This window comes from Chrysemys picta, chromosome 18 (assembly GCF_011386835.1).
Source record: "Chrysemys picta bellii isolate R12L10 chromosome 18, ASM1138683v2, whole genome shotgun sequence".
Lineage (NCBI taxonomy): Eukaryota > Metazoa > Chordata > Testudines > Emydidae > Chrysemys > Chrysemys picta.
In genome coordinates this window covers 8,197,487-8,221,725 of record NC_088808.1, presented here as the reverse complement: position 1 = coordinate 8,221,725, position 24,239 = coordinate 8,197,487, and the positions used below count along the sequence as shown (strand labels likewise).

The window sequence follows — 24,239 nt, the reverse complement described above, 5'->3', positions numbered from 1 at the left end:
TACGGCACTGCTGTCTGGGCACTGGGCTATCTGCGATGTGCATTTCTGGTGACCTTTCAGATCCCAACAATTCAAGCCTCCTTGTTCTACGACAGCAAAAATGAAACAAAATGTATTGTGTGTGTTCGACAACAGACACTGGTAACTAATTGCACCATTACAGCAGCACTTTGGCACGTGTCTTATTGGCAACCATATTTAAAATGCTTTTAGCTGATTATAGTTCTGCAGAAATCAAGGAAATAAGGACTTGATTGGAAAGTATTTACCTGAAGGGATCCCTTCCTGGCCATCCTTTCACATTTTCACAATGCCCCTTCGCAGAGCAATTGCATAGTGGCATTACCATAAACACAACCGTTTAGTCTCGACCTGGGACATTAATGTCCTGTTTGGATCTAGATTCTGAAGCACCAAAAAGTCAGGGATGCTAGGCTGGGCCAATTTCTCTGGTCCCGTAATACAGTTAGCATCAGCAGGAACAGATTATTTCAGTTAGAGCAAGCAGAACTTTGCAATGGCTTTTCATTTTGCATTGGAGACTAGACAACTTCTATACACCTCAGCCCTAAGCCTCCTAGGCTGGGACATGGGGATGCTTCAGAACTGACCTGAACCCTAACCCAAACCTGGAAGCACCCTTGAGGTTTGAAAAAGTTAGTTTCCATCTTGCCCCGGTTTCAGAGGTGCTCCGATTTCACCCAGGACTAGAAGAAAAATCCCCAAGTAGCTTGTGGAAAGGCTGTTTACAGCCTAGGTGGAAATAAAGAAGCAACGAAGTCTGCTACCATGAGAGTCCAGCCTGGTTTGTTGCCCTCAAGAGCTGGGACAGGCCTGATAAGAGCTGGTTCCATACAGCAGCACCCTCTTCCCTACCGAACAAACCATTAAACTACAACGTAAGAAAAGAAATCAGGACGAGAATAAAGTATTAAAGAGCCAGGTTAAAAGAGCCGCCTTAAAAACTGCCAGGAGCTTCTTTGAATGACACCAGAGCTGATCTCTGAACACTCCCCAATCTCTGCTCTGGAGCAGGATTTAGTACTTACGGCAGGCCCTGGCTTGCCGCGCTCTCCTTTTCTTCCATCTTCCCCAGGGACTCCCTGCAGTAACATTTAAGAATTAAATGTTAAATGGGGGGAGAGAGAGCTCAGTGGTTTGAGCATTGGCTCAATCCTTGAGGGGGCCATCTGGGGCAAAGTCAGTACTTGGTCCTGCTAGTGAAGGCAGGGGGCTGGACTTGATGCCCTTTCAGGGTTCCTTCCAGTTCTCGGAGATAGGTATATCTCCATATGTTATATTATTATTAACATGAATCTGACTCTCACCAGTTTGATGCATTCATTGGTATCTCTTATTAGGATACTACCAAGCATAGCGCCATGGAGACTGGTACCTTGGCTGGTAGTCTCAAGGTCTACACCCCAAATGAAGGTGTGATTGCAGTGGGGGTGGGCACACCCGAATTGGCTTTAAGCTAGCGTTAGTGGGGATATGGCAGTGCCGGCTAGGTGACCAAGTACAAGCACACTAGGGACTATGGGTATGTACTCAGGTTGTTGGCTTCCACTGGGGTCCAGGCCGCTACACCTTCACTGCAGGTCAAGCACTGAATAGCCCATGGGAAAAAATTGCCCTGTTTCTCTCACAGATGCTCCCTGAGAGAAGCACGTTGATGGAGTGCTTGCACGGCTGCTATCCATTTATTGTATCAGTCTCATGGACAAATATGGGAATAAATATGGGATGATTTAGTTGGGAATTGGTCCTGCTTTGAGCAGGGGGTTGGACTAGATACCTCCTGAGGTCCCTTCCAACCCTGATAGTCTATGATTCTATGAATAAAGAGAGGATATCTATCTCCAGGGATGTCAGGCCAGCCCGTTACAGTGCTCTTGTAAAATACAGTGTCCCAGCGCTAGTGTCTGTAAGACGACAACTGGGGAAACGAACATGACTGAAGTATGGGGAACAGAGTTTCAGAAGGGCCTACTGCTTTGTGTTGCCCGACTTGAGACACCGTAAAGGAAAGGGGCCCGGTTTTCAGAGTCCAGTGCCCAAGTTGGCCACCCAAGAACTGAAGCATCCAAAAATCAGTAGTCACTTCTTTAAGTCCTGGCCTGGTCTGGGCAGGGGGAACTCTCCTAGTTTTCATTTCAGAGGGCGACCATGAGGTGTGCCTTAGACTGCACACTGGGGTTCTGCAGGACGCCAGCGACAATTACCTCCAATCCAGCCACACCAGCTGGGCCAATCAGTCCACTTGGTCCTGGATCCCCCTGGGGAAAAATAATGGAATAGTTCTTATCCTGCCCTCTGGAACCTAGGCCACTAAGACCTTTGTGGGGCTGCCCCAGCCCTCTCCCCTTTGATCACCAAACCCAAAGGGACGCGGATTGATCCCTGGCACAGACAGCCTGCGTTACAAGCCTGCCATTGAAAATCTCTCTCCAGGGGGTATGCTGAGCTGGTAACTGCCTCTTTCTTGCAGCAGACTGCATTGGAGGAGGGGACCCTCCCTTCATACTTCAACTCACTGGTAGCTTTTCCTGGTATCCCAGGGCTAGAAATCAGGGCTCGCGAAATGAGTAAACAGAGGAAGGGGAGCTTTCCGTTCTTAAATTTCACTGGCTTCTCTGTGTCACAAGAGGAGCCCTCTTTATGGTTGTCTAAGCCCTCTCAGATCCCAGGAAAGCAGTTCTGCTGGTCACCAAACCACACACAGCTCTCCAATGCCTTTTGGAAATGCCACCTCTCCCACCTCGTAAAGCTCCTTATCCAACTGTCAGGGTGGTTAAACACTGGAACAAATTGCCTAGGGAGGTTGTGGAATCTCCGTCTCTGGAGATATTTAAGAGTAGGTTAGATAAATGTCTATCAGGGATGGTCTAGACAGTATTTGGTCCTGCCATGCGGGCAGGGGACTGGACTCGATGACCTCTCGAGGTCCCTTCCAGTCCTATAATCTATGAATCTATGAATTATCACAATGGGGTGGAGGAGGGTACGGCTATGTCAGACTTTATCGCTTCTTCTCAGTACCTTCTCTCCCTCAGGGCCAGCTAACCCGGGTGGACCTAGGATGCCTGCTTCACCCTGTCACGAAGGAAAAAATAGGTCACATCCATTCAAAATAGCCATGCCTTACACAGAGGAGCCAGTTGCCATCTGACGGTCAAGTAACATGCATGACCCCCAGATTTCTACATCAGAGACCTTGCAACCAGCAAAGAAAGGAGGAAGAATACAAGTTAACATACAATTCGTCCTCTGGCTCCAGCAGGTCCTGCAACCCCGATCACACCGACCTGGCCCTGTGGAAGGAAGGGAAGTGTTACTTATTAGAACCCCGACAGAGCTCTGAAAACTGAGACCGGAGCTTGACCTGGCTGCTGAATCCAGCATTAATCTAAAATGCCCTGTACAGCGGCAACTGCATTCGAGCCAACTCTGCAGATAACGGCGCCACAGGGAAAACCCACCAAAGGCTGAAGTCTCATCCCAATAGGTGCACAGGGAACCAAGCAATTGCCTGGAGAGTGACAGACTAATGGATAATGTCAACATGGGCGACAGGGCACAGACGCAAACCCAATAATTACCCCAATGGGCAACCCCAAGAACACACATGGATAGAGGAGAGAGAGACACTCACAGACAAGATATTCTAAACTGGGAGCAAGAAACATGCATGGATACTGACAGACCAGTTTTTTCTCTCATTAAGACACACCAGGAACTCAAATAGCTACAGAGAGAGAGAGACTCAAATATTAGTGCTGAGACTTAAAGGCACATAAAGGAGAAGCCCCATGGAGACGTGCTCATGGTTGTGTCTCAAGTGACCCTCTGGCTCAGAATGTGGCCTTTTTGCCGGCTGATAGTTTTGGCACAAAGCCGCGCATAACGTCAGCATCTTGAACATGTCAGTGTGAAAACGGCTCTGTCAGAATGAACTTTCTAATTTGAAAAGCCCTGACACCATCTCATTTTGGTCAAAAAGAGGAAAATATGTGTTAAAATAGCCCATTTTTGCTCACAAATGCATGTATTTTGGGGGGGGTGGGAGGAGGTGCAAGCTTTCCCCCAACTCTATCCCCTCACCCCCAAATTGGACTAATTTGATGAAACCAAAACATGACATAAACATCTCCAATTTTGGAGGTTTTCCAATTTCCCTGGGAATGTTTTGCATGGTCCTTGGCAAACCTCTGGTTTCCTGCTGGGTGGCCAAGCAACAGCTAGACCTAAACTCCCACCCTCATGGGAAATCCTGGGGTTCCTGCCAGGGCCCAGCGACCCACATGGAGAGAGAGGTCATCGCTGTACTTGCCAGTAAACCTTCTTGCCCCTTCTCTCCTTTAAGTCCCTTTTCACCAGTTTCTCCCATAATGGCACCTGGTCCAGGCATTCCAAGAGGGCCCCTGGGGCCGGGGTCACCCTGTCCATTAGTGAAAACAGATGTGTTATTACAAAGACCTGAATGAGTAAAATCAACTGCAATTAAATGAGCCAACAATTAAATGGCATCTAAATTAACACTTAATGCATGTTTTAAACTCATCTTGGGTGCCAAGCACATGGCCCTACATCATTAACACACAAGAAAGAGGATTATAAGAATCCCGGCTTTATTCGTAAATCTCAGTCTTTAAAACTACAGCCCACCAGTGGCACCTCTCCAGCATCTCATCTGGGGACCAATAGATACTTTACTAAGGTGTGTGAGAGAAACAGGGGCTGAGCAGGCCACGAGTGGCAATGTAAGTTCTCAAAGGGAAAACATAAAAGAAGAGATTGCCCCACCTTTTTGCCCCTGGGCCCGGGCTCCCCCATATCTCCAGGCTCCCCGATGTCACCCTGCAAAGAAGGAGAAGCAAACTCTTTAGCCCCAGTTCAGCGAGCACCCATGTTCTGCACCAGATGTGTCCTGTCGATGCTCATCAGTCCCTGAAGATTGAGGTCTCTTACATTGATTCTCCATTGCTACAGCAAAATATTCTTCAGCCTGTGATATGAATTCTGGTGAAGGTGTTGTAGGCACCACAGTCATAGAAATGTAGGGCTTGAAGGGATCTCAAGAAGTCATCAAGACCCAGCCCCCATGCGCTGAGGCAGGACCAAGTAAACCTAGACCATCTCGAAGAGGCATATGGCCAACCTGTTCTTAATAACCTCCAGTGATGGGGATTCCACAACCTCCCTCGGAAGACTAGTGCAGAACTTAATCACTCATGGTTAGAGAGTTTTTCCAGACACTTAATCTAAATCTCCTTTGCTACGGACTAAGCCAATTACTTCTTGTCCTACCTTCAATGGACATGGAGAACAATTAATCACAGTCCTCTTTATATCAGCCCTTATAGTCATAGGGACGTCGGGTGAATTAATGGGGCATGACAAGTTATAACAAGATCCAATGACTGAAAGCTGAACCTAGACAACTTCAGACTGGAAATAAGGTGCACATTTTGAACAATGGGGGTATTTAACCATTTGAACAACTTATCAAGGAGCATGGTGGATTCTCCTTCCCCAGACATTTTTAAATCAAGATCGGATGTTTTTTTTCTAAAAGATCTGCTCCAGTTCAAACAGGAATTAATTCAAGGAGGTCCTATGGGGGTGTGTTTTGCAGGAGGTCAGACTTGATGATCACGATGGTCTCTTCTTGCCTTATAATCTATTAATATGAATCTATGTGTTTACCTACAGCCAGGCTTCCTTCTATCCCAAAGTCCCCAGGACAACACTTGAGTCTATTTTGCATGCACTGCACATGTGTAATTTCGACCAGCACCAGCAGGAGTTATTAGCACATCCAAGTAGCATCTTCTATCCCTTGGCCCTGGCAGGGAGATCTGCCAGCTCTGTTATAATTCCAGTGGTTTGTAACAGAGTTTTAGAGCTGGGGCAGTTTCTTTAGACTCATTTGTAGCATTACTGTGCCTCGGGATGGACAGGGTAGTGGTTCTGATATTACACAGCAGATGCAGAGTGGCTACCAAGGTGAAATGGTCTGAAATTGCTCAGCCTACTCCGAAGCAAGCAGGAGATGGGAGCAGAGGGGGCTGGCGCAGAATCTTACATGGCCTTGGCCCCTCACGAGCCAGTGGAGAAGGTTGCCATACTGGGAAGTTCAGAAACCCAAGGACAAATCCCAAATACCCATCACTGGGTATAGCCTACCCCAAATTTTCCATTTTAAATGGAAAATTGGGTTTTCAATAAGAGAATTTTCACAAAAAGTGTAAAATTTCCTTTAAAAAAATTAACATAAAATAGAGTTTGGGTTGGAAAACTGAAAATCTAATTCTCTTTTGGCTGAACCCCCCCCCCCCCCCTCCTGTTTTCAGCCAAAATGATTTTTCAGGAAAAAAAGGTTTCTGGTGAGAAATCAAAATTGCCAACAGAAAAAAAAAACATTTTCCAATCAAGTTCTCTCTGACGTTCATTTAACCTAACATGGATGAGCCCTGTTCCTAGTGCCACACCAGACGTTACTTGTACTGCCATCCATCATGGTAGGATCTGAGCGCCTTCCATTTAAAGTCAAGGGCAGTAGCAAAGTTCCTAGTGGACTTCATGATGTCTCTAGCTCTTCTTCCTTTCCTGGGTCAAAGCTCTGCTTGCTACCACCGCAAGTAACATCCTCTCCTGAAGGGAGCAGGAAATATATAGGAAAATAAGCTGGTGAAGATGGCCAGTGCTGGTCCCCAGCTGAAGACCTATGTGACCATGCCACCCTCTCCCTGACAAGACCTCCCCAAGCCCATCTCAGAGCCCTCTGTTTAGCTGGGTCTAATAATCCAGCCATCCAAATCATTTCTCCCTGGTTGCTCAACCTTGCTCCCCACTCGCATCAAGGATCACAACTGCAGCCTTCTCTAGGGGGTTACAGTGACATGGCTACCATGGTGGTGGGCCACCTGTCAGAGAATGCCTGAGGTGTACCTCTTTTCCTAGTTCCCCAGGTCTCCCAGGGTGTCCCTTCGGCCCATCCTCTCCTGGCTCCCCAGAGCCTCCATTGACACCGGGAGCCCCTGGGATTCCTGCCTCTCCCTGGAAAGGAGGAAGAAGACAAGTATTATTAGCCAGCCGACCTTACCAGCTGTGTTCTGGATATCTGCTTATTGTCAATATAAATCATTAATGCCTCAGCAAGCAGATAGATCCTGACATCTGGAAAGCAGGGGGTAAGGCTGGTGGGTTTCCAATCCAGCAGACACTTGCTATAATTTGTAACAACAAACAGAGGAAAATTCCCAAGAAGAGGAATTTAGACATGCGGACTGGGGTTTCCTGAAGGCTGATGGTCATCCCCTGAACCACAATGGGAGAACAAAGGCGGCTAACTGCTGAGGCTGCCTGTGGGGGGGTGGATTCTGGAGAACAGTGATTATTTACCAGGCACAAAACAGTACATGAATGATAAAGGAAAACTACAGCTGTTGGAGGCTGCCGTCTTCTGTCGGCTGTCATGGATGGAACACTCTCTCCCCAGGCACCTGCACTGAAGGAGTTAGGTGCCCAACTCCCACTGGAAAAAATCTATGAGAACTGGGCACCTAACTCCTTTAGACGCTTCTGAAAATCTCGCCCATGAGCACTGACGGTAATGACGGATGAACCGCAAAAACTGGGAGGCTTGGCTGTTTATTCCAAACCCTACAAGCATGCCAACTGGCCTTGGAAAGCGTGAGTGTGGTAGAGCTGCCGGTGCCGCTCTGTATGCAGAGTGGAAAATCTGTCAGAACTCACTGGTGTGTTTCCGTTGTGCAAGCAGAGCACGGCATGAAAAGGGAACTAAGTGAGGGCTCTTTCATTTGCAACAGCCTAAGCAGTTGTTAGTCACACGGATAAGGATGATTTTTTTTAAAATGCCTGATTATTAATTGCAGGTTAAGGCCTCCCTTTAAGTTCCCATTTCTGTAAGGTCTAGAACCACAGATGCAGAATGAGCATAAAAGCATGTATGGAAGCACAGGGATTCCTGCTGCTACATGTGCCAGGGCAACTCGAGTTCCAAAGCACCACGGGGGAATTTTATCCAGGCTTCTGCCCACAAATCCAGGTCAGGAATCCAGTTACCTCAAGGATTTCAGCTTCCTAAAACCTGGTTTTAGAACGCATCTTCAGTACTGACCTGCTCCCCTTTGGACCCAGGCTGACCTTCCACTCCAGGGAGTCCCGGGGAACCCTACGTCAGGAAAATAGATCAGCTTGTAAATGTTTTAAAGAGTTTATGTACCCTTTGGTAGCATACACTGAATAGCAACACACCTGCGACTCAGCGCTGCTAGAACAAGAGCAGGGCTTCGTGGTGGGCCCAGTAGATGAAAACCTAGAGAGGACACCCATGGGAGTTATAGGTGAATATCCCCAATTGCTTTTCTCTGGGGCAGGTTGCCACGGTGATGGAAGCCATCTTGGCTGACATACCAGGGACTGAACTGGGGACTCCAGAGCTAAACGCTTGAACTAAAGAGCCACAACTCCTCAGCTGGGGCTGTTACAGACTCTGAGTGGGACCTGCAACACACTCACCAGCAGATTACACCAAATCCTGCCTTGCAGACATTATTTGGCTGAAGGCTGCCCTGGGGCAGCACTACTACTCAACTCTGATAACTAAGATGACAAGAAAGTCTTGACTCTCACAGCTTCCCTTCGGAACAAGCAGCCCTCAAACTCAATTTCTCCCGGCAGTTGGAAGCCAAGGGGAAGGGGGATTGAAAAGTCCAGAGAGAGGGACATTAAAAGGGGGACAGAGGACATGATTTCCTGAGCTATTTACCAGTGTTGCCTAGTGGATTGAGCACTGGACCGGGACTCAGAAGACCTGGGTTCTAGTTCCAGCTCTGCTACTGGCCTGCTGGGTGACCTTGGGCAAATCACTGAACTGCTCTGTGACTCAGTTTCCCTCTTCATAAAATGGGGATAATGATCCTTTGGGATCTACGGATGAAAAGTGCTATATAAGAGCTATGTATTACCACCATACCTGCTCTCCATCCAGGCCTCTGATGCCAGCTTCTCCCAGCTCTCCCACTTCACCCTAAAGAAACAGGACATGCAACAGAGCAACTAATCTTAGTGTGGATTTGCACCGAAGAGTCTCCATCCTTCAAGCTTTTGCAGTACCATGGTCTGAACTTAGCATCACCAAGCTGTAACGTCTGAGCACAGATGTGCTGGAAGAGTTTGCAGGGTTTTACTCCTCATTGTAGCTGATGCTCCTACCTACATTTCTCCATGTTAGTATTCTCACCCCCTCCCCAAATAATGGGGGGAGGAGAGCTTGGGGGGTGTGCATTAGTGCGTCTCAACCCTGGGCAGGTATCCCCCATTAATAAGAAGGAATAGCACTCATCTGGGGCATAATCAGGGCTGCTGGAGGAAAGCAACAGGCTCAGGAGATCTGGGGCAACAAGCAGGCGATCTGGACTCAGAAGTGACCGGGGTTGGGATGCAATACTCGAGAGGAGGGCAGAGGGGTGAGCGCTCCAGAGGGGAGAGCTACTGGTCCATGTGAGCTCATTGCACATGGGTACGTCCATGAGAAGCAAAGGGGTAAAGTTATCAGTGTTACCGGAGTGAGGCTGCAGGGGGGTGCAGGAAGATGTGTGGGTGCTATAGCTCAACCTCCTTCTGTCCCCCTAATGCTCTCACTTTACCCATTGGGCACAATGCACCGTTCTCCCTAAGTGGGGATTCCAGCCTCTGCCCCCCAAAGACAACCACAATCTGTTTGCCATGGGAAGAATAATTCTAACGTGTAAGGAGAACAATTCTGTGGAGATGCACTGAGTCTTGTTCCCCATCCACCCACCCACCCGCTGTGTCTTGCTCCCCACACACCCACTGCGTCTTGTTCCCCATCCACCCACCCACACACTGCGTCTTCTTCCCCACCCACCCGCTGTGTCTTCTTCCCCCCATCCACCCACCCACACACTGCGTCTTGTTCCCCACTCATACACGCTGCGTTTTTTTCCCCACCCACCCGCAAGGATTTGAACGACAAGTGTGTGAATATGTGTGTGTGTGTGTGGGGGGGGTGGATTCACCACTCCTCTCTGCACACGTCCTTTATTAATGAACTCAGACTCATGCAGGCACAGTGCTGAATCTGTAACACTGCATCCCATGCACCTGCACAGATCTGGAATCCGGGGCCCCTTTCACCTCCTTACCTTCTCTCCTTTCTCCCCCAAAGGCCCTTCCGGCCCAGCTGGCCCTTCCTGGCCCTGTAAGAGCATGACTCAAATTAGCAATCGTGTCCTAATCTGGAGAGTCCTTGCCAACCCCCAACGTAAGATGAGCCAGTCTTACGGCTCATGTATCACCATTGACTCCCTCCCACTGGATCCTGGGGTCCTGCCTCTGGCAAGCTCCCGCTGCCTGTCACAACTGACTAGGAAAACATCACTGCGACACCCGGCACACCCAGTAACCCCGACTGAAAGCACAAGGTAGGCTGACAAAGGAGGTAAACATCAAGCTACGGGATCTGTGGGTACATGGAGTCCCTGATGGACGACGTTTCCAACCTGGCTGCCAGAAATGCCTATCACAGACCCCTCCCTGGGCCTAAAAGTTGAAAATCTGGCCCATCTACAAAGAGCTGGAGGAGGTTCCGTGTTACGACCGTGAGCTAAGAAGTGCCTCAGGGGAGCCTCCTGCTGTTGCAATGGGCTCCCAGAGGCACGAGCAGCGAATACAAGGCAAGGTGCTGGATTACAGGGATCGACTCTGCCCATCTCGTATGCACAGCGGAGCGTAAGGGAGTCAGAGGCTGTCGCACGCCGATTGCGAGTAACCCTGTCTTGGGGAGCCGAAGTTATTTTGCCCACGATTTTCAAGAGCGACTAGTTATTTGGGGGTGGGGGCAACTTGATACCCCTGAAGAGGGTCTGCTTCTCAGACAGTGCCGAGCACCTGCCCTCTGGAAATCAGGCCCCCTCAAAAGTTGGGTTCCCCAAATCTGTCACCATTTTTGAGCATTTTTATCTTTTAATCTTGCACTTGGAGCCCCACCTGAGACATGAACTATTGGTTCCATTAAAACGGTGGGGTCTGACCCACTAGTGGGTTGTGAGAAGGACCGAGTGGGGGTCGGCTGCAGGCACCAGCACATCAAGCGCATGCCTGGGGCGGCCTGCCGGTCGCCATGAGGGCAGCAGTCAGGCTGCCTTTGGCGGCATGCCTGCAGGAGGTCCGCTGGTCCCGCGGTTTCGGCGGCAATTCGACGGCTGGTACACCAAAGGTGTGGGACTGGCGGACCTCCCACAGGCATGCTGCCGAATCCGCATTACCAGCGGACCTCCCACAGGCATGCCGCCGAATCCGCGTTACCAGCGGACCTCCCACAGGCATGCCGCTGAAGGCTGCCTGACTGCCATGCTTCGGGTGGCAAAATACATAGAGCCGCCCCTGGTCGGCTGTCACTGCCCGCATCACTGCCTGCCCTGTGCGTGCCCCAGAAGTGCTCTGCTCCATGCACTCACTTCCACTTGGCTGGGGCAGAAGGCAGCGACATGGGGAGCAAGATCTGGACAGCAGCAGTGTGGAGGAAGCAGCCGGAACCACCAAGTGGCCAGCCAGCCTGGTAGTTACTGCAGCCCAGCCACGGGGAGAGAGGGGCAGCAGGAGGGGGACAGGGTGGGGAGAGAGCGCCAAGCAGGGGGATTGGAGTCAGAGGGTTCCCGCACTTTAAATAGCATTCCCCAGTATGACACCTCCTAGCAAGTGGTAGTTTTCATTCTCTCTCAATGGTGGGTCCCCCAAAAAGACTAAATGCACTTGGTGGGTCACCTCAATAAAGTTTCAGAACCACTGCATGGATGTCCCTTGGCATGCCCAGCTGGAGAGGGCGGGGGAAGGGTGTTGGTGCATATACCATCAAACCTGGATTTTATTAGGGTCTCCCAAATCTTTGTCTCATAAGAGACTCAGTGCTGCAGAGTTTAGGAATGGGAACACAGGTTATGTATCCGATCTTGGGGTAACTAGGGGGTGGGGTAAGGCACTCGGCAGATCTGTAGCCATGCAGTACATAACTCACACAGTGAAGCAATGGAGCCGGAGAAGAGGAGACCTCTTCAGCATTTAAGCTTTGATAACATCTACCAGCTCATGGAGCACGTCTCTAATCCCACTTACAAGTGGAGCGGAGACTGATGGTGTCATTCTCACCTTACACATCAGTCAAAGAAATCAGAATCTGTACTTACTGGGTATCCAGCCGGTCCTGCAGCCCCACTCAGTCCAGCAGGCCCCTTCTCTCCTGGCACACCAGGCTTACCGCTGATGCCATCTGGCCCTTGAATGCCTGGAGGCCCCTGTGCAAAGGAAAGAAGAGTTATGCATCTATCTATGCACGTAAGTGGGAAGAGCTACTCTATGAATCTCACACACATCAGGTGGCGCTTGAGTTCCAATAGTCAGCTACTGCACCCAAGAACTGAGAGGTAAATATAGTGCCTGAAGTGATTAAAAAAAAAATCATTCGTATAGTTTATAATGGCACCATCAGAGCCCCCAGAAGTATTTATAACGTTGTAGCTCACAAAGGCATGTTCGCCGAATACCTAATCATGGGACTCCACCTCCCCCCCTTTTACAAAAGAAGAGTTTTAAAGTTAGATGTTTTGCTACGGTCAAGGATGCTGGAGACACAAAACCTGTAGAATGCATCACCCAGACCCCTTCTGCAGAATACAAACAGACTGACCATAAGCCAGGCAGGTTTGCTTCACACTATGATCCAGCGCACCTCACCCTGAGCTAGAGGGGTCCCTTCTGTGGGTGTGAGGGTGGTGAAGTCTCCATACCCATTCTGTCACCGGGTGGCTTGGGACACACACCCACTGAGAGCTGGCCTGAGACCACCAAATCATTTTACATCGGGCAGCGCTCAGCCCAAAGATGGGAACAAATCACTCTCTGGAGGGGTGTGGATGTGCATCTTTCCAGCTCCATCAGTGTCACACGACTGGAGACCAGAAGTGGGGGTAACTGCATTAGCACACAGCTATCCATCTTCTACTTACCATCAGTCCCGGAAGCCCTCTGGGACCTGGGTCTCCCAGTCTCCCCTGAAACAAAGAGTTTATATTGCTTAATAGTAGAAGGTGAGATGCTCCCACCTAGGCCCAGGGACCACCTGTCTCAAAGAGAGGGAATGCACTCAGCTTTTCCATAATGCAAACAGAACACACACAGTTTATTTCAGGTGGGGCCCCTGCAGCGGTCTGCCACCAACATAAAGAACGTCTCCCACAACCACAGAGCCTTTGATAAATGCCACGTCCCGGGGCCTATGTTTGCAAAGAGATGAGGGTATCTATTCACTCGTTAATCCTATTGAACACAAAACTTCTAGTCTCTACAGGTTCTTATACTTCACTCATCACTGTAATATCTCAGCACCTTGCAGCAGTGCATTAAGTAACGTGATCACACAATGGTCACATGTTCGTGGTTCTCTCATCCTCTCCTCAGGGGAGACGCGTGTGCACTGAAGTGTCTTGCTGGGTCTGGAAAATCAGGAGCAGGGAATATGTGCTTATGCTTTGCTCACGTGGGACTGAACTGAAATAACCCCACAGAATCCCTGCCTGCAGTTCATGTACTGCAGGGCCAATTGTAACCAAGGAGGGAGAGAAAAGCACTGGCTCAGGCCAAACTGAACTAAGGATGCAGGATGGAAATGTCTAACTTTATTGCTGAAAAATATACTCAGTATATTGAGGGGACACCACAGCTTCGACCTGCGGTATTTGAAATGGGCGTCAGAGTGTGTGAACTGTCTTCATTACTCCTCTCCCAACCTGCAAACCTTCTCAGGGGCAACAAGTGATCAGAACGTGTTCAGCTGAGCAGCTGAAATGGGAAGCGGCTGCATTCTGCTGTGCGGCACGGCCTCCATTTACACATTGTAAAGGATTCTGAACAGTAAAATCGAATTTAAAGACGGTTTCTCACTGTGTGAATTGAATCAACCAGCAATCCGCATTCTAGCACTTGCACTCTGCAGAGGTGAAACTGGAATTGAAGGCCTCCGAGATCCCAGTTCCATGCCTTTCCCTTGAGACTCCAAGGTAGCTGGGGAGAGAGTCTGTCACGCATACCCCAATGCCTACTTTTGACAGGGAGCCCGAGTCAGCCAAAATGCACAACGTCCCACAAACTCCGGCGCCCTCGAGAGGTCTGGCAGCCCAGATGCCATATGAGTTTTGACCAAAGTGGTCATACTTGGGTGCTTAAAGTTGAGAGCAGGAACTCCAGAGGGCTGATCCGAAGCCATGGGGGTGAGTGGGCAATAGTGGCCAATACGGAGAGGCTAATGCCACAATTAGAGAGGTGTGGCTGGCATACTGCCGAGTGCAGTACCTCTTGCTGCCACAGGCGGGATTTCAGGCACAGGAGACCTCCAGGGGGTTGGAAATTTTTTGACCAAAAGGTTTTCATCTGAAAATACGGATTCATCAAAATCAAAACTGCTTGCAGGAAGGTACCAGATTTGACAGAACTTCGGTCGAGGAAGGTTTCTCAGGTTCAGGATGCAAGAGCTGGTCACAATGAGAACACGGGAGTGAGAGAGACTGCCCCCCATTAGCAATACCCTGGTGGTTAGGTCACTCACCTGGGCTGTGGGAGACCTCGGCTCTAGTCCCTGCTCCAAATCAGGTGCCGGCAGGTCCTCCACGTTCCAGGTGAGTGCCCTCACTATGCTGTTATTGGCTACCCTGGGGTGTCCCTTGTGTTGCTTATTCATCAAAAAACTTCTGAAGGTCTCAGTCCCTTATGTGGAATGGGAGAAGTGTCCAAACCCTGGACAACATTCATAGGATGGGAAAACCGCTAAGGATACCTGGCTGCCCCCAGCTGGCCGTGCAGCATGTGAGCTGCAGGCAGGAGAGGGAGGAGGCACAAAGCAGGGACAGCGACAAGTGGGGGAGAAAAGGTGGAAGGGGGGGTGAGAATTCTGATCCTGAGCTCGAAGGTAGGTGTGTGTGTGTGTGTGTGTGTGTGTGTGTGTGTGTGTGTGTGTGTGTGTGTGTGTGTGTGTGTGTGTGTGTGTGTGAGAGAGAGAGAGAGAGAGAGAGAGAGAGAGAGAGAGAGAGAGAGATGTGGGACAGGGGATCATGCTAGGCTGGGAGTGCAGGGCAGATGCGGGTCCAGAGCTGAGGAGACGTTACGTAGTAAGACAAGTGGTTCTCAGACTGGGGTGGGGGGACCTGTCTGAGCTGGGTTTGGGTTGGGGGGAGCTGAAGAGCGTTGAGGAGGTTTTGAGTTGGGACAGAGGCGGGTTGAATGAAGGGAGAATGGAGTCACTCGGTGAAAGAGAGGGTGATGGTAGGTCAAAGGGTAGTTTGGAGGAGGAGAAGTTGGGACTGGTGTGAAGGGGACACAGAGGGATGGATAATTTTCTTCCATCCTGCCCTTTACTGTAAAGTTCTTCTGTACAGGGGAGAGGGATGGGGAGTCTCTTTTTCCTCTCAATTCTCCCCCAATCTCTTTTACCCCCCTGCAGCAAAACGTTTCCCTGCAAGGCCCCCTAGCCCCGGCATCCCAGTTTTTCCACTTGAAAACTATGATTCACCTGCACTGGAGCTGGGGGAGAGGAGAGCTGAGCAGAGTGCTCCCTGCAGCCCTACTGCCTATCTGGGGGCACCAGCTCCAGGGCAAACCCACCCCCATCCCCATGGCACTACGCCTGTCTTGCCAGCCTGCCCTGATCCCACCCCACCCTGTCAACTGGATTGGCGCTGCCCCCATCCTCAGGAAGTTCACATAATGCAGCACCAGCAATCAGATTAGCAGATGTGAAAGCCAACTCCCCTTCCAAAGGGAGATATGAATCTGCCGCTGAGCTGACACAGCGAAATTGCTGACAGATTAATTGGAACTAATTACCTGGGCTCAGGAATGAAACCCGGTATTTCTGTCACAGCGATGGCCTCTGCATGGAGCAGGAAAAACCTGGGAAGGGGGAGGGCAGCTTAGGAAGTTCTATGGGCGTTGCCTTCTCTTTGTTTCTGCCCCCTGGGCTCTTCAGCGCCGGCTGGTACCTGGTGGGGGAGCTGCGAGCCAGCTCCTATTTGGGGTCTGCAGCCTCCCACTGAAGCAGATTTGCTCATCCACTTGTAGCTGCTCCTCCCCAGGTCGGAGAGTGCCCTAGAAGTCATTACACTGGGCCTGTCGTGAGGGACATGGACCCATGCTGCAATCAAGGTGGGAGGCCCCTCGTTCCTGACACTGACACAGCCTCTCATCCCCATAGGGCTTCTTTGTTCTACCTGGCCAGGCTGCAATCCAGCCCCAGGATGCACACGTGAACAGACAAGTGCGCCCCTTGCTGCTTTCCAGTGCTGGGGTGTCCTAGCAATGGCACAGTAACCCTGGAAAACCACAGAGGGGCAAACCCAGCTCCCACCCTCCTCCTGACTGGCCTGAGCACACAGGAGGCCAGGTCTGGGTGTGCCGGGCTGCTCCGGCCTCTGGCACGAAGATGCTTTCCTCCCCGCTGTCCTGCGAGAGCTCAGCCCAAGGACAGCACAGTCCTGGCCTTGTTGAGGGCCCTGTCCGTGCCCTGACCTTTCACACCTGTGTTACATGAGCTGGCAAAACGGGCCTAATCCTTGTAGTGCCTGGGGCATCTCACCACATATAAAGAGAGAGGAAAGACAGGACAGGACATACCTGTGGACCAGGGGGACCTTTCCCACCAGGTGGGCCGGGGGGAGCCTGTGTGAGGAGAGAGAGGCAGAGATCAGAGCCTGAATATTTCACCTCCCTTCTGCTGAGCGCTCATTGCACGTAGGTTGGTTGAGAGGCCTTTTCACCTTCTCACCACAGCAGCTCAGGCTAAGCACTTCGACAACCAGCATGCCTGCACCAGACTTCATTTAATCGCTGGGCGCAGAGGTCACATCAGACCTATCCGTGCCCACAGAAAAACAGATTGGCCCTGGAGTTCTGGGGTGCGCTACTGAGAGGCAGGGAACAATGCTCACTTTGGGACCGGCTTTTCCTGGAAATCCTGGTGGGCCCCGGACTCCGGACTCTCCCTGCAAGAAGGAGCAGAAAGAAGTTTGTTCATGTCTGTTCTGCTGAAGAACCTCTTGGGAGCAGCAGCAGCCGCCATCTCTCAGTGAGGAATGGTGACTAGGGTTGGGAAGGTTAAGGAGAGCTGGTCACAAGATGGGGGTGGGGGAGAAGCCTACGCAAATGTCCTGACCAGTTCTAGAGGCGAGTGCTGCTGATGTGTGTTGGTGGAGACAGACAGTTGGAGTTTGGGAAACGACTGTAGGGTAACTTCACAGACATCAATACCAATACGTGTGCCCAACGGATCGAGATGGGCCTGAGTCAACACCCCAAACACCCCCAAAGTTTGATCTGGCATCCAGCCTTTTTAACAGGTCCTTATAATAAGCCGAACCCAGACACTGGAAATGCAAACTCCTAAATTTCAAGGAAGTCCAGGTCTTAGCAACTCAGGCCCATCTCTGTTACTAACATGGACTGAGGAACAGAGGTAGCAGGAGTTCAGTGTGCTCAGATTGCACCCATCCTAAGTGTTGGTTAGACAGCCATTTCCCCTCTGAATTCCAAACCACCACCACTTGCTTTTAAATCCAGCTTTGGTCCGTCAGGAAATGAATGAATGAGCATAAATGGCACAAGAGATACCGGAGATACTGGAAGAGCAGCACAGTCGGACCCTACACAGGCTAATCCTACACCCTGTTCTTAGCATTGGAAGTAGATTGTTTACTCCACAGTCACCGCCCCAGTAAAGGGCAAAGAAAAAGGTCTTTGCAGGTCACCCCAGAGTTCCCAATGATCTTCATCTCTGGAGCTCTTTCATGGTCCTACCTTTTCACCCCTGGGTCCTGCCTTTCCTCTGTCACCAACAGGTCCTGGGTAGCCCTGGGACAGAGAAAGCCATTGATACTGGTCAGTTAAGGCGGACACACTGAATTCTCTCACAGGGACGGGGAGGAAGTGGAGGAAGCTAGCAGCCTATGGAAAGTGGTGATCGTGTCCGGGATGTGGCACCAGGATGTCCAGAAGAGGTGGTGGTCATCACATGGGTTAAGGTTTCACACACCTCCCTCTGTTTATTTGGCTCTTTCTCAAATTAACTGCCTTGCCTTAAACCAACCATAATGATCTCTTACAAATGAGCAACAGAGGGTCCTGTGGCACCTTTGAGACTTACAAATGAGGGTCTTGTGGTCCTCCGGCTGCTCTGGCCAGCAGTGGCATGTCTAGCTGGCTACCCCTCACACATTTAACCTGCCCCCTTCCCACTGGATCAGGAGAACCTCATGAGAGCACTGAAAATGGTCACTTAAAAACTAGACACCTCCCCCCCCGCCAGAATGGGATGTGCTAGTCCTGAGTATCCTTCTGCTTATTTAAAAAGCACACAGTTGTGGTGGAGAGGGGCTCAGCAGGACAGACGGTGCCCATTTAGCTTATTTATTTAGCCAGAGAAGGCGGCGAGATCTTGTGCCCACTCAACGGGGAAAGAGGCTGTATGCGAAGCCACCATCAATGTGCCTCACTTTAACCCGGGGATCAGGACCGAGAGCTGCACAATGTAACATGGGGGTTTCCAAACCTCATAGAAATAGGAGCCCGATTTCCTCAAAGCAACAAGGCGGAAGTCACCCAACATCTTCTGGTCTGACCCATGATTCAGGTCTGGAACTCTGAGAAGAAGTTCTGCCACGCCAGTCGGGGGGCAAATAGGCCAGTATTGGAAAATGCCTGAACCAAGCCAGCCACTCTCACTGACATGCACAGAGGAAATAATAGGGAAATATCCAGTGTAGCCAATGGTGCACAGCTGGCAGGGCCTGTAATTCTGTGAAAGCTCCTTACACGGAATGTTGGAGGTGCTTCTGTGCCTCCCTTCTGGACAGCTGTTTTCCCAAGCTCACCCTCTCCCCGCCTCTGCCCCATATGTTCTCCTACAGCTGCCTGCTTGTCGCTAGGCCTCATTTTTCACAGGGAACAGACGGGTAATCACTTACATACATGCCGACAGGTCCTTGCAGTCCTTCCAAGCCAAGTTTACCAGGCAGCCCCTGCCAGGAAAGAAATGAAAATGTAACAAATGCAGCAAGACTGGCTTGAATACAGGTGGTCAGTTCTGGTGCTAACGTTATGGAAGGAGCAGTAAAATAGATGACAAAGAACTAGGGTGCATAGGCTTCACCAGCTAAAAGCTCATCCAAACAGACATTGTTCTTTATGGTCTAATCTTGAGCACTTGCAACTCCTGTTGGCTTCAGGATGTTCGGCGTCAGGCTCCAAAAGGACAAGTTATAGAGCTGTGCCAATAACCGATTCTTCGGTTCGGCCACTCCACTCCACTCCACCCCTCAACAATTGTTTTGGGCCGAACAAAGCGTTTCATTTAACGCGAGGGGTTTTTAACCATTTCTTTCCTTCTTTAATTTAATAACATTGTTAAACTCGAAACAGCCAGTTTTGATTTTTTTTCCCGACTGAAACAATTTGGCGAATTCAACACGGATTCGCACAGTGTTTTGGTCGACCCAAATCTGCATCTTTCCTCCAAAAAAAAAAAAAAAATGTTGTCCAAAACCTGCCACCCAGCTCCGGTGTTCAGCCAGGTGCAATGCTGGGCTGTCTGGGGACCCAAAGCTAGGAACACAGACTGCACCACGTGCTGCGTGTGGTGGCAAAGGGTGAGTGCTGCAGACGGGGAGGGGAAAAGAGGCAGAGCCGCTGCTTCTCTCTGCAGAGAGCCAAGACACAAGGTCACGGGACCTGAGGCAGCTGGGACACGGGGCACTGTGCCTGTGCAGATTGGGAAATAAAAGAAAATACATAAAGGATCCTCTGGTTCAGAGCCAGCAAGAGCCTGCGCACGCACTGGGCTGGAACACGGAGATAGCCAGCTAATACGTCATGAGCCCTTTTCCCCTGGAGTGCGGACAACATGGCTGACGTTTCAGAGTATCATTGAAAAGCACCTTCTGTAGCTAGCCACTTCGTGAAGCACTTCAAAGTAAGGGACCCACCCAGTCTCACCCTGATCTCTCTGTGGTACCGAGATGCCTCTGAGGAGATGCTACCACAGAGCCGATCCCAGAGGAACATTCCAAAATACCCACTGAGCGAAGCCAGGGAGCTTTCGTCATTGAGACCAGACTACATGAAACGGCTCCATGGAGCTCCGTCACCTCGCCCACATACACCATCTCGTTAGTGGCTCTTACCCTTGGCCCCGGTGAACCTGGGTCTCCGTCTGGTCCTGGTTTTCCTGGAGGGCCCTTAAAAAAAAACATTGAGGGAGACGTGTCATTAACTGAGTCACCTTATAAGGCCATTTCAGGCCCTGACACTCATTGCTCACTTAGCTGCGCATGGCAATCTAGTTAATATTTGATTGTGATGCATTAACTCTGCCTTCGTGGATAGGCGCTGCAGCTCCTGTCTGGCTATGTTCAATAGCCCTCTGTCACCAGTAGCCCAAAGCTGGCACTGCAGAGAGACTGAATCTGGTACACTGGGTGGCATTCACAGGGCGTTGTGTTCCGTATATCTGGTGCCCTGCGCGGCAGTAAAGCAGTTAATGGATTCTCGGGCATTCTTTCTGGGGATGGCACAAAATAGTCACCTTATTGATTGAGAAAGTAAATAGATCTGGGTGCTTTTGGGCCCTGGCAGCTGTATATGAATATTCTGTGCACTCATTCATTCTCCCGCAACGTGTGCGCGCTGTCCTGGATGGACTCTGAAACCGGCTCCAGCGCACGTGACCATGCCACCCCGAGTGGTTGCATCATCTGGGGGCCACAAGACCAAATGCTACTACACAATGTGACTGCTCCACAGCTTACTGCCAGCTCTCTGTTACTGGCTGCACCAGCAGCAGGTCCCATGCTATTTACTCTCAAGGCGCTGGCATACCACTGCCAAACGGGCACAGCTTCTGGGTTTTCGACTTTTCTGTCTGCGGGCCCCTAGGGGAGGTTTGTACAGACTCACTGTAGACGAGTTTTCGTTGTACAAGTTCAGTGATCAGATTCCCCAAAGCAGCCTTATTTACCGTATATAAGCCCAGGGAGTAACGTTACCCTTGCACACCACCCATGAAAAACCATTAAGGCAAGAGAAGCTCCTCCTCGCTGAGGTGTCTCTCAGGCAGAGCATTCTTCTCCTCTCCATTTAAGGCATGAGCCAACACCCACTTCTGCCAATTGGGGCTTTTCCTGGATTTTAACAGGCGTTGGGTCAAGCCCTTTAAGAGGACTCTAGGGGAAGGGTTCCCAATTTGAAGCACGCATACCCTGGGGTGGGGAGTGTGTACGTGAGACACCTCTGGTGGGTAAGCAGGAGAAATTGTGTAAAGGTGGATTTATTAATTATTTTATTTATTGCATTTTCATAATAGACTACTCAGACGAAGCTTTAAAACTCTGTGGGAATGTATGTATAATACGGTAGTTAATTTACTTCAACCTGTACCAATGGGAACGCAGATGCACAGAGATGCTGAGATACAGAGCCCTCACCTCCAATCACTGTACAGCGCGGGTTCAGTTGCCTGGCAACTGTCCAGTCTAACTGAGCTCAGAACTTAGCCAGGGTTTTTTTTTTCCTTTTCGGTTGTATACGTCACACTAGAACTATATCTGTATGCCACAGTGAAATATGGACAGATGGCTAAAGACAGGTAGTGTTAAAAAGAACACACAAAGTATCAGTGATGAGAAGGGTAGGGGTACACAGGCAGCTGGTAGATCTGGAAGGGGGTACACAATAAGAAAAATGTGGGAACCTCTGCTCAAGGGGGTTGGATCCTCCCACCTGTTCCTAGCGAGAAAACAACATATCCCTTACCAGCCATTATGAATCTCAGCCCCTGCAGGGCCGGATTTAGGCCGATTCCCTGGAATCGGGCCCCACGCCTTAGGCGCCTTTTTAGTTTTTTAATTTTTTTTACTCACCCGGCGGCGGTGTGGGTCTTCGGCGGCACTTCAGCGGCGGGGAGTCCTTCAGTGCTGCGGAAGACCTGGAGCGAGGGAAGGACCCCCCGCCGCTGAAGTGCTGCCGAAGACCAGGACCACCCCCGGGTATTCGAATCGGGCCCCCCAGTTCCTAAAGCCAGCCCTGAGCCCCTGTCTATCATTCACCACCCCAGCAAAGCAGCTGACTTACTGCGTTAGTGCTGTGCAGACTAACGCAACAGACAAACTACCGTAGAATGAAGATGCTCCTTACTATTGGTCCAGTAGGTCCATCATGCCCTCTGTCACCTGGTAAGCCACCAGCACCCTGGAGAGAACAGCAAAAGATCAAAACACAGACGCTGAAAGTTGGGGGGAAGGGAGAGCGCGGTAGTGGATACACAGGGGTATGGCTTGCCAAAGGGGAGTGCAGCCTGCCACAGAAGCAATGCTGGTGCTCCTGGGAAGCTGTATGTGATCTCAGCCACATGTTTTCCTGGAACAGTCTTCTGTAATAGTTGGCTCTTGCGTGTCACCAAGGAAATTTCATTAAAAAAAAAAAAAAAAAGCCCGGAACAGAGCATTCCAGTAAGGTTGAAACAGAACACTTCCACCTTCGTGGCATGGAACGTTTCCATTTCAAAACAACTTTAGTTTCATTTGTAAAAAAAAATAAAATTGTGTATTATATAATGTCAACCCCAGAAAGTCAAATTTGGAACAAAAACTTTGTGAATCTGAAGCAAACTGGTTTTTGGAATTTCATTTTGTGGGAAATTTTGATTTTGGGGGGGGGGGGGGTGTCTTTGTTGCATTTTGGATCGGGGAAAAAAATCCAAATTGCAGAATTTCCCACAAAATGGAAAATCTGGTTCACCCCCAGCTCAAGCTGCTGGCTCCCGTTGGTCCCATCTTAGGTCTGTTTTTAATAACCCAACGGCACCAAACATGCCTTAGAAATAGCCACACGTTTTTTTTTCTCTGAAGGGAGCAACTTTTCCAGCCTCTCCTCCCTTGTTCGCCTCTGTACAGATAAGCAGGTGGGGACTGCACATTTCTTAGCAATGGAAATCCTCATCCTACCTCCCGCCATCCAAAGAAAGAGAAGATGCTACCGTAACTTGGTACAGGGCTAGGGGAAGATGCACCCATTACAATGCACTCCAAAGTCCCACTCTCAGGCAGTGTCCGGAACTAAGTGGTTTTGAGGGGACTGGGAGCAGTTCACCTGCATTTCAGAAAGCTGGGCAGGATTAGATGGGGAGAGGGGTTAAGAGAGCAAAGGCAGCCCCTGAGGCTGAAGGACACAGTTGTGTCTCAGCCCTAAGAGGGGAGGCGTGTACTAGGTCATCCCTCAAACATTCTAGGTTAAACCTTGTACCACGGAAGTGGGTCATTATTAGCTGACAATCGGACATGGAAAGTGTGTTTGGAAGGTAATAAGACCCCACAGCAGGTTTGCTTGTAGTAGGATGTTGTCACCATTAACAAGGGTGTTGCAGTGTATTAAGTGACAAATCCTGATCTCTAATCAAAACCCTGGATCTGAATACAGAACAGGACCCTCTTTAGGTCACACCCAGGAAGGCAAGGCTGACTGGTTCGTTGAACTAAGGCTGGACTTGATCTTTGCTCAAGGAGCGACCATCATTAGGGAACTAGCCTAGGACTTGATAGACTCCAGTTCAATTCCTAGCTCTGCCACAGACTTCGGGTGTGATCTTGGGCAAGTCACTTAGTCTCTCGGTGCCTGAGTTTCCCATCTGTGCAAAGGAGATAACAGCCCTGCCCTGCCTCACAGGGCTGTGTGAGGATAAATACATTAAAGATTGTGAAGCGCTTTGAGGTCTACGGATGAACAGCTGAGTACAAGAGCTAGGTATTATCGTCATGCTCGTGGCTCAAAAGACTGGAAGAAATTAAAACAAACACACAAGGAATTCTACTCACAGCTGGTCCCTTTCTGCCAGGGCTCCCCATGGCACCTGATACACCCTGCAAGATAAGTCAGACAGATGATAAGGACCAAGAGAGATCACAAACCTTCCCCCAGCTCCCGCCCAGCTCTGTATTCTAGGAACATGGATTTGCACGTGAGCTCAGCTTTCCCTGTAAGGGAAGTGCTCTAGTGATGCAAGCTGGAATCCTGTGTAAACCTGAGAGCTCATTCCTTAAAGGTTAGATCAGAATAGGGTTGCCAGGTGTCCGGTTTTCGAAAAGGGACCCTGGTGGCTC

The 24,239-nt window shown here is 50.1% G+C and overlaps 1 protein-coding gene across 3 annotated transcripts in view; it reads right to left on the bottom strand.

The window, feature by feature from the left end:
• COL27A1 (collagen type XXVII alpha 1 chain) overlaps nt 1-24,239 on the bottom strand; it is a 253,052-nt gene that overhangs the window by 22,778 nt on the left and 206,035 nt on the right. For 2 of the 3 annotated variants that reach the window (XM_005309140.4, XM_065571906.1), the window contains exons 31-49: nt 23,955-23,999; nt 22,279-22,332; nt 20,271-20,324; nt 19,056-19,109; nt 17,890-17,943; nt 17,025-17,078; nt 16,711-16,755; nt 13,056-13,100; nt 12,237-12,344; nt 10,197-10,250; nt 9,005-9,058; nt 8,147-8,200; nt 6,955-7,062; nt 4,807-4,860; nt 4,334-4,441; nt 3,261-3,314; nt 3,043-3,096; nt 2,226-2,279; nt 1,050-1,103 (exon numbers count right to left, since the gene is read on the bottom strand). In XM_005309140.4, the coding sequence (XP_005309197.4) occupies nt 1,050-1,103; nt 2,226-2,279; nt 3,043-3,096; nt 3,261-3,314; nt 4,334-4,441; nt 4,807-4,860; nt 6,955-7,062; nt 8,147-8,200; nt 9,005-9,058; nt 10,197-10,250; nt 12,237-12,344; nt 13,056-13,100; nt 16,711-16,755; nt 17,025-17,078; nt 17,890-17,943; nt 19,056-19,109; nt 20,271-20,324; nt 22,279-22,332; nt 23,955-23,999 (1,161 nt within the window). The remainder of the gene's footprint in view (nt 1-1,049; nt 1,104-2,225; nt 2,280-3,042; nt 3,097-3,260; nt 3,315-4,333; nt 4,442-4,806; nt 4,861-6,954; nt 7,063-8,146; nt 8,201-9,004; nt 9,059-10,196; nt 10,251-12,236; nt 12,345-13,055; nt 13,101-16,710; nt 16,756-17,024; nt 17,079-17,889; nt 17,944-19,055; nt 19,110-20,270; nt 20,325-22,278; nt 22,333-23,954; nt 24,000-24,239) is intronic. The other variant, XM_065571907.1, reaches the window with a different exon arrangement.